At 34.1% G+C, this 10,651-nt stretch overlaps 2 protein-coding genes across 2 annotated transcripts; both read left to right on the plus strand.

Annotated features, from left to right (window-relative positions):
- The first annotated feature begins 592 nt into the window (after positions 1 to 592).
- Positions 593 to 2,479, plus strand: LOC111026302. The gene has a single exon (XM_022304355.1). It carries the CDS (start codon positions 857 to 859, stop codon positions 2,477 to 2,479), a length of 1,623 nt encoding a protein of 540 aa, XP_022160047.1. The 5' UTR covers positions 593 to 856.
- Positions 2,480 to 3,842: 1,363 nt separating this feature from the next.
- LOC111026303 lies at positions 3,843 to 4,886 on the plus strand. Its single transcript, XM_022304356.1, has one exon. The coding sequence runs from the start codon at positions 4,238 to 4,240 to the stop codon at positions 4,742 to 4,744; it is 507 nt and encodes a 168-aa protein (XP_022160048.1). The 5' UTR covers positions 3,843 to 4,237; the 3' UTR covers positions 4,745 to 4,886.
- The last annotated feature ends 5,765 nt before the right edge of the window (positions 4,887 to 10,651 follow it).

Genomic DNA, 10,651 nt, shown 5'->3' on the forward strand with positions numbered 1-10,651 from the left:
ACACACGAAGAACATTCATGGTATGTATTTTTACAATATTATATATTTTCATTATTTTATATCTTATATTTTTTCCTAGGTATCGTTAACGCACCCGCACATCGACAACCCCCTACACCGAACGCTCGTCAGAGCGTTCTTCAATTCACTCCTGCTCCACAGGTCCAGATTGGTCCGCAAATATTTGTCCCCGATCTCCCGGCCGGTGGATCGAACACCATGTCTGAAGACGAAATATGCATGATGGCTATGGATACATTCGAAAATCAAGACTTGGTAGCCGATAATGCAGGTTAGTTTATTTTAGTTTATATTATAGTTTTTTAATAAGACGTCAAGGTTATTTTATTTTAAACTTATCAAGTGGTCTGTGAAGCGATCAATGATATAATAGTTGGAGTATTCCGGCGTTATACCAATCAATTCACTTGTCGCATCCTATGGTGTAATAGTTGGATTATTCCGGCATTGCACCGGTTGTCAGACCGTTTGGTACATTTAATTTTTTTTTTTTTCAACACGTGATTTTTTTAAATTTTTTTATAAGACGTTAAATTTATTTTAAATGATAGATTTTATTTATTGCTTGCTAGATTTATTATAGATTCGGCAACACATTTTTCAGATTTTAATTAGGTTTTATTTTTAAGATTCTCATACAACTGTGGGTCATAACGGCAAACGTGTTTCCACTGCCAACACCGCGTCGGCTGCTAGGACAAAAAAGGTGCGTTTAAACTTAGTGCAGTCCCCCGGGTTCAATGAAATATCGTCGTCGGGCAATAGAAAAATTGTATGGTATTACGTAAAAAATAATAATAATATTCAGAATTATACCGAGTTTCTCCGATTGCTCATGCCTGAGATGAAAAATTTATTAAATACACGCGTTCAAGAAGGTCCGATTAAATTTAATCTCAAGCTCGAGGCCACCTACAGCCTACCAAGCGTGCTTAATTCACTGGAGAATAGAGCATTTAAAACATCGGCGCTCGAAATATTTAAAGAGAGTAATATTACAGAGATATTGGAGAGAGTGTATATTAAGTTGTTAGTTGAGGAGGAGGAATATCGGGGTAGAGGTAGCGGTTTCAGGTTGCATACTATCGATGGGTTATTGCTGGCTGTATACAAATATACCCCGATGGGCGGCTCGTCATATATCGATCTACCTCAATCTATAAAAGCCAGAAAAGCGACAATAAACCCGCAAAACATCGACGAACAATGCTTTAAGTGGGCTATTCTAGCGAGGCACGTGACAGGTCTTCCCCTGAGGCGTGTCGGTGAAAACTATATTATGCATGAGGACGAATATAATTTTGAGGGTATAAAGTTCCCGACACCTATGGCGGACATAAAGATTTTCGAGGCAAATAACCGGGGTGTCTCTGTAAACGTGTATGGACTCACTCTCAAAACCAAAAACCTGAAGTATCCAAAATACGAAGTGTTTCCACTACGCGTTATTGATGAGGAGAAGCCTAACCATTTCGATCTGTTGTTGCTCAGTAACGCTAGCGGGGCACATTACGTATATATTTCAAATTTCTCTCGGCTTGTCTCCCCTCAGAAAAATAACCACGACGGTCTACAATTTTTTTGTAAACGTTGTTTTACAAGTTTTGATAAACGTAGTTTGAAATACAAACTGAATGGGGAGGCAGCGTTAAATAACCATAAACTTATTTGCGGGCCTCACAAACCCATCTTACCTGAGATGCCAAAAGCTGGCGAATGTGTTAAGTTTGAGACATGGAGAAGCACACAGAGACACCCTATTGTTATATACGCGGATTTCGAGGCCTTGCTAGTCAAGATTGACGAGAAGAAAGGCAAAAAAACAACAATTGTACAGAGACAAGAGGCCATGAGTTACGGGTTCATAGTTAAGGCGAGTGATAATGTCCCGCTCGAGCTGTTAGCCGATCACGGCATAACTATGGACCCTGTAATATACAGGGGCAGTGAGGACCGACCGGACGTAGCGAAACATTTTGTAGAGGCGATAGTTGAAGTTAGCAGGAAGATAGAGACGCTTTTAAAAACGAATACCCCGATAATTATGACTGAGGAACAAGAAAAAACACATCAAGAGTGTACAGTGTGTAATCTATGTAAGTGCAATATAGTAGGGGTCGATAAAGTTAGAGATCATGACCATCAATCGGGCAAATTTAGGCAAACCCTGTGCTTTAAGTGTAACTTAACGTTACAGCAGCCTAAATTTGTCCCGGTATTTTTCCATAATCTGTCAAACTATGATTCCCACTATATAATTTCTCAACTTGGTTTCGACTCAAACTCTATTACCGTTATACCGAACAGTGAAGAAAAATTCATATCTTTTTCAAAGTATGTGAGTAATAAATTTACTGTTAGGTTTATCGATACGTTTAGGTTAATGGCGACAAGCTTAGGGAAATTAGCTGCTAACATGATTACACCATTATTTGAAAACTTCCGTGAGACAGCTTAACATTTTGCCACGGAAGAAATGCCACTTGTAACTCGTAAGGGGGTATACCCTTACGAGTACACCGACAGTTGGAAGCGGTTGGAGGAAACTAGATTACCGAGGAAGAGGGAGTTTTATAGTACGTTGGCCGAGTCAGGTATAAAGGAGTCTGAATACACGCATGAGAAGGAGGTAATATAGTTACATAGTTATTCATGTATTTATATTTAAAAATTTTTGTATGTTATAGGTCTGGGACCACTTCGGTTGTAAAACGTTGGGTGAGTATAGTGATTTGTATTTGAAAATTGATGTGTTGCTGCTGACTGACGTATTCGAGAACTTTAGGGATTTGTGTATGACGACATATAATCTGGATGCAGCGCACTATCACACTGCCCCAGGCTTAAGTTTTGATGCCATGCTCAAATATACAGAGGAAAAGTTGGAGCTGTTAAGCGATTACGACATGTTGCTGATGTTTGAGAAAGGTTAGTACATCATAATCATTTTGTATTATATGTATTATATCATGTATGTTTTTCTTTTAAAGGTATTCGTGGTGGATTGGTGCAGGTGAGCATGAGGCATGCGAAAGCGAATAATCAGAAAGCACCGGGGTACAATAAGTCGAAGTCGAAATCGTGGCTTATTTATCAAGATTGTAAGTATTTTTTATTTTTTTATTTTTTTATTTATTTCTAATTTTTTTTAATTTTTTAATTTTTCAAAACTTTTTTAAACTTTTAAACTTTTTAAACTTTAAAGGTAACAACTTGTATGGCTGGGCAATGTCGCAGTGCATGCCTTACGGTAGATTCAAGTGGGTCGATCCAACTCTCAATGGACTTAATGATTTAACCGATACCTCGCCTATTGGAAGGATATACGAGGTTGATGTATCCTACCCCCATGAATTACATGACAAACATAACGACCTGCCTTTTCTACCACAGAATAGTATACCTAAAGGCTCCAAGGTACGGAAGCTCATGGCAACATTAGAGCCCAAGAAAAATTATATTGTTCACTATCGGAGCCTTCAACAAGCGATTAAAAACGGGTTGATTGTTGACAAAGTAAATATTTTATTTTACACTCATATTATAGATTTTATAATAATGCATTTTATAATTTTTTAATTTATTTTTTTAATTTTTATAGGTACATAGAGTAATAGAGTTTGACCAGTCAGATTGGCTTGCCAAATATATCAATTTGAACACAGAGTTGCGTAAAAAGGCTAAAAACGATTTCGAGAAAGACTTTTTCAAGTTGATGAATAACGCTGTATTTGGTAATTTATTTCTATTTTTTTTTTTTAATTTTTAAAATTTTATTTATTTAATTATCTATACAGGTAAGACGATGGAATCTAAAAGGAGGCAGATAAAGATGGAGTTGGTGTCATGTGAGAGGAGGCTGCAGAAGCTCATTAATAGGACGACCTTTAAACACTGTATAGAGTACACGGAAACATTAACAGGAGTAGCGCTGGAGAACAAGGAAATCAAATTTGACAAGCCTATATATATTGGTAAATATAATATCAATTTTTCTAATGTTTTATTTGCTAACACATTTATTATTTTATAGGATTTGCGGTTTTGGATATCAGCAAAACGCTAATGTATGAGTACCACTATGACGTCATGAAGAAACATTATGGTGATAATATTAAGTTAATGTACACTGATACGGGTAAATATATTAAAAATATTTTCATTTGTATACATATTAATTAATATCATTATTACAGATTCACTGATATATCAGATTATGACAGATGATTTTTATGATGATGTGAAGAATAACCCCATCTTGTTAAACCGCTTGGATACTGCAGACTTGCCGGTAGAGCATCCATGCCATACGACTGTGAGGAAGAAAGTCCCCGGATTTTTCTCAGATGAAACAAAGGGACATATAATGACTGAGTTTTGTGCACTACGTGCAAAGTCTTATGCATATAATATTTATGCAGGAGAAGAGGATGAGCAGAAAGCTAATGAGGATGAGAGTAAAATTGGAGGGGGGAATATTAAAGCGAAGGGGATCAAAGCGCATGTGGTTAAAAACCACATGTCGCTTGCTGATCATGTCAAGTGTCTGCAAGATGATCCAGGCCTGATAAGATACAGTATGAATACATCTATAAGGTCATACAAACATAATCTAGTGACGCAGAATATGAATAAACTAACTTATAACAGCTACGATGACAAACGTGTGGTGTTACAGGACAAAATACATACACTAGCCCATGGACACTACAGTATAGAGTAAGTTAATACAATTTTATATTTTTGAATTATTTTACTTATAATATTTTTATTTTATAGGGGGGATGACAATATAGACTTGATGGAGATTGACTTTGAGGTGGATGATGGAGAACAAGAATGGTCAGATTTGAAAAAAGAGGTTATGAGAGGCCTCCTTCATCACATGGTTGATAATAAATAAAATTTAAAAATTGTTAATACTTTGTATATATTTTTGTTATATATTTTGAATAGCATGTAAATATTAATTATGTTAAATTGAAAATACTTTATAAAATATCATATATCTGTAATCACTACCGTACACGCACCATATTATTGTATCACATTATTGTACCCTTCATCACATGGTTAATAATAAATAAAATTTAAAAATTGTTAATACTTTGTATATATTTTTGTTATATATTTTTTGTTATATATTTTGAATAACTTGTAAATATTAATTATGTTAAATTGTAAATACTTTATAAAAATTTTTTTTATTTAAGCACCTTTGTATTGTATAAATTGTAAATATATTAGGATTGTATTTGTTAGATATGTAAGATAAATTACTGTTTTTTTTTTTTTTTCCTATATAAATGTTATAATCAATCATGTTTTTCTGTTTCAGATAGATGGACCCCTACTTATATTTAATAAAAACCTTGTAAATGTTAACGTATATAAATGTATGTATATACGTTATCATATAAATAAAAAACAAATGTTAAAATATAATATTATGTTTATTAACTAAAAATTGTATACAATAAAATGTTTAAGAATTATTTATAAACCATTTTCTTATAGCAAATACTTTATGGAATGTACATTGTTTAGGATTAAATTCCATATGAAAAATACAACAAGGTAGAGTTTCTTCATCACATATTTGGTCCAAGCGTGGGCATCCGAGGTCTTCAATGTTGATTAGTGTAACATGAGGTATAAATCCTATAAGCAGCTGTTTTTTCTGTTCACCTTTGACGTAAATGCATGTAAACTTTAATGAATTCAAAATTCTATTTAGTTCTACATACTCTACATCACCATATTCTATAGTTAGTTAATGATAGTTAAGTTCCAACCACTTGTTAGTTTTTCGACTCTTGTTGTCCTGCATAGTTTTTGAATTTTTAAAAATCCAATGTTGAGACGCCCATGTTTCCGTGTCGACTATAGACATTTCTTTAATAAAATATTTATTGTTTGCTCCAAGAACGCATTGCATGTCTAAGATGACTGAAGACATTATAGCTTATCTTTATAATACGTTTCAATAGTATTAAGACGAATGAGTAAAGCTGGTATTACGTTTTTCAAACCGTTAGTATTTTCTCTGATATTATGTAATGAAACTTCAATTTTACTCAAACGTTCCACTATATCTGTACTCGTTAATTGTAAAGTTTCTACTTGTTCTTCCTGTACATGAATAGATTTGTAATTTTGATCAAGTAAATGCTCGATTTTATCAAATTTATGCGTATATGTTTTGAAAGATTGCTCGATATTTGTAATAATGTTTTTAGTATCACCAGCTTGTGAACTACCAAACACGTTCATAGTTATAAAACGACTGACACTATTTTTTAACATCACACGTATTTATCCAACTATTATGTGTATTATCAAACCCGAGCCACTTGACGTATATTTGTTTCCCCTTCTTACGAATTATTTTTTCGATCAAATATTCGTTTGGAAATTTAGTTTTGAATATTTCTTCAGAGTAAAATTAACCGGCTATAGGTTTACCCATATAATCTTGTAACTGATATGTAACTGGCAATGTCTTATTTATTTTAATAACCTCGAATATTTCCGTAGACCAGTTTGGTAGATAACCTTTTGTAAACACGCCTTTTTGTGTACTGATACGAACGTTATCGCCGACTTTGAATTTAACTTTTACATTATTTATTTCGCGATGTTTTATTTCCACCGCCTCAGGGTTAGCATTTGCCTGCATTGGTGTCATTCCTATAGTTCTATGTCGTGAACTGTTGTATTCTTCAAGCAGCTTCGGTAAAATAGAAATCCACTCGTGAGAACCACGTGCCGTGAACTCCCTAAACATTTTTTCCTTTAATGTTCTATTAAACCTTTCTACAATACAAGCTTTTAAAATACTGAATGTCGAATATTTGTGTATGTTATACTCGGTCATTAATGCATCAAAAGTGGTGTTATAAAATTCTTTTCCGTTATCGAGTTGTAAAAGTTTTGGTGAGTCTTCAAGTAATATTTTAGACATTGTTCCAGCGACTTCTTTACCTGTTTTAGACTTTAATGGCAATGCCCAGGCTCGTTTTGTAAAACAGTCAATTACGGTCAAAATGTACTTGTAATTTTTATTTTTTTTTGAATATGGAATCATTTCAACCAAGTCAGCTTGCCATAAATCATTTTTTCCATACACGATAACTCTACGTCTAGTGAAATTTTTCCTTGCTGGTTTGTGAAGTTCGATTGCTATTTCGCGTTTAGACATTTGGAATTCGCTTTATTACTCCAGCCTCACGCAGCTCTTCGAAAATCGATATAATTTCGTTTGAAACACTTGTATTACCAGCTGCCTTTGACGCTATAAGTAGACGTAATCGATCGACTAGTTCATTCGGATCGTCCCAGTACACTAAGTTATTTTTCTGCAATTTCATAGACAGCTCGCCACCCGAGGGAAATAATTTACTAATAATTGATGAATATTTAGTACCACCCTTTTTTATTTTATTTCCAACTGTAGATAAATGTACCGATGTTTGAGTTAATATCGATTTATACTCATCTAAATCGTTTTCGGTATAAACGAGTGGATTTTTCAAAAATAATAACTGTATAAGACCCGAGGTTAAGGTATAAACATTACTGTCAATAAGTAAAGTGTTTTCTACGAATTTTACTTCTTTTTTACCCAAGATAATATTTCCGTTTGAACGTTTTTTTGGGCCATAGATTTTGTCTAAATCTGTAGATTGAAACCAATTTTCAATTTCTTGTTGATGTTCGAACGAGTTTTTCGACTTGACGTTAATATTTTTTTCGGTTGAAGTCAGTTGCGATTTTTTCGATATTTCAGTTAAAGGATCGATAATTGGTTTTAATGTCTGTGTCATTAGTTGCTGAACATTATCAGAACCGGTTTTTAATGCAATGTATTTACGTTTTATACTTTCCTTAGCTTTAACCAGCTCATCTAATATATTACCTGCCTCAGTCATGACTGCCTTTTAAATGATAATATTTATTTTTTACACCGTGTTATATAACCACATAAGTATCAAATCCAAATCTATAACGTCCGTTATCACGGTCACTGTCTTTACAAATAACAACAAAGGCAAACCTGTCACGGTTCCAACACGTCACACAAAAATGTTTAAACTGAATATAAGACATATCGCCCGAACAGTGTTCGTTGTATACGTGTTTTAAATTGGTTTCATCTTGTTTGAATAGTACTATTAAATTTGCATTATCACGTATCAACTGTTTAGGTACTTTTGAATAACTCTGAGCCAGATAAAATATATCTATTTTATTGTGACGACCTCGAGAAAAATATTCCCTTATTACGTGCTGCTGTTCTCCGATAACATCATCCATGATAAAAATAGAATTTGGTAAAACTTTTTCGGGTGGAATAACTTTATCATTCTCAAAAAAAGTAAAAATGTTAACACCATCAATTCCATCAATAATACGTTTTAATAACTTATATTTTGGTTGTTCTAGCGTCTTAGAGTATATATAAACATTTTCAAAAAGTAATCCGTTTTCGTCGACGAGTAAAAAATATATCAGATTTGTTTTTCCACTCCCTGAACTTCCGAGCACTAAAGATCTCAGTGTATTGGGGAAAAGCTCTCCATGCCGCAACTGTAGAGTATCAGGGGTATCAATGTTATAAATTCTAAGTTTTTTCTCTTGCTCGATAAAGTGCATTTTTAATTTTTCGCTATAAATACAGGTGTCAGAACATTGAAAGTGTCACACGATGTCTCACGTTCGTAAGCGAAACAACAATAAAGGTTCCGGTCTCGTCAACTCTGTTATAAATCATTTACCCGTGGAATTACATTTACCCGGTTACAGGTAAATCTATGCACAATATTATTATTAAATCTGATCTAAATTGTATATATGTTTATAGATTTGCCGGTCCTGGGACTAAATTAAAAGAAAGATTAGCCCGTGGTGAACGTGGTATTAACAGACTTGACGAGTTGGCCAGAGCTCACGATATTGCATACGACAAAAGTAATTCACTAACCGATAGACACAGAGCAGACGAAGTATTAGAAAATCAGGCTTGGGAGGTGTTTAAGTCTAAAAACACAGGTATCAAAGAAAAAGCTGCGTCTTGGTTGGTCACTACCGAGGCTAAGCGTAAGCTAGGGGCTGGTTGAGGTTTTAGAAAAATGGTTTTGGCAGCTAAAACAGCAATCAAGAATAAAGTGAATGAAAAGAATATAACTAAATTAGTTAGAACTTGTCTGACAGCTGCGAAAAAATCGAAAAAATCGAAAAATAAAAATAATAAAACTCCGAGAATTATACCCATACCGAAAAAAGGTGGTGTTTTACCTTTAATACCTATTTTTGCTGGTTTATCAGCGTTAGGCACACTCACCGGAGGTGTTGGTAATATAGTAAAAGTAGTAAAAGAATTAAAATCTGGTAAAAACACACCTATTAATTTAGGAAAAGGCTTATATCTTACCCCTCACAAGGGGAGTTCTTATAAAATTGTAAAAGGTAAAGGATTATACCTAGCACCATACAAGGGTGGATCAGTTAAGTCAAAAAACGATCCACCGAGCCAGATCATACACGAGCTTTATCCTACTGTTCCTGCGGGATATAAGATCGTTAAGGTACCTAGGCATCCAGTTTTTTATGGTCTCAATACGACTTCAATAACTAAAGTAAATAACGCGCTAAAAGATCAGAACGATTGTCTGATTAATCTGCGTGGTGAGCCTATCACAATTCGTTTACAAATGACGCGTGGATATGGCACTAAAATTTAATATAAAAAGAACTACAATCAAAAAACCTATCAGTTTACCGACTGCCGTTAAGAAGTCTAAATCTAAACCGAAAAAAATAAAGCTCCCGAAAAATAATTTAAATTTTCTTCGCTCTTTACAATGATGGATGACTCATATTTAGACGTGACGGCCGACTATGTCGACGATTGTAAAATAACACAAATGCAATATCATTCGTTCACACCGTATTCAAGCAACGCCCTATCATACAATGAGGAAATTAGAATTAACGACCAGAACATGGATTCTTACATTTTAACGCGTCAGAGTTTTATTTTCATCGAGGGTAAAGTAAACAAACCTACCGATGCAGTGGGCGAAGTTAGTTTTTCGAATAACGGATTGGCATTTTTATTCTCCGAAATGCGACATTTTCTTTAATAACATGGAAGTCAGACAGTCCAGTCGAAATCAGTTCATCAATCAAATCAAATTATGTGCAACTAACTACTTGCAGACGTTTTCGAAAACTTTCGTGACGTTTGTACGAAGGCATACAACTTGGACGCTGCCCACTATGTAACCACCCCAGGACTTAGTTTCGACGCAATGTTAAAGTTTACCGGTCAAAAGTTGCAGTTGCTACACGATTATGACATGTTGTTGATGTTCGAAAATGGTCAGTATACTATTTTTAAAAATGTTTCATACCACTACAATCATTATTAATTTAAATCACCTCGTATTCAACTGTCATGATATCTGCATCGATATTTTCATTTATCTTATCTCTGTTTTAAAACTTCGCAAATAATCAAAAACAGTTCTATTCTTTGTTTAAATTAATTCAAAGAGTCTTTAACTACATAATGGATTTCCAATCATGTAAGAATACTTTATATTATATTATGGTATGGTATGGTATG

This window comes from Myzus persicae, unplaced genomic scaffold, assembly GCF_001856785.1.
Source record: "Myzus persicae strain clone G006 unplaced genomic scaffold, MPER_G0061.0, whole genome shotgun sequence".
NCBI lineage: Eukaryota > Metazoa > Arthropoda > Insecta > Hemiptera > Aphididae > Myzus > Myzus persicae.

What these genes read in the sequence shown, in the direction of transcription:
- LOC111026302 (XM_022304355.1), top strand. Translation starts at nt 857, where the DNA reads ATGCCTGAGATGAAAAATTTATTAAATACACGCGTTCAAGAAGGTCCG.
- LOC111026303 (XM_022304356.1), top strand. Translation starts at nt 4,238, where the DNA reads ATGACAGATGATTTTTATGATGATGTGAAGAATAACCCCATCTTGTTA.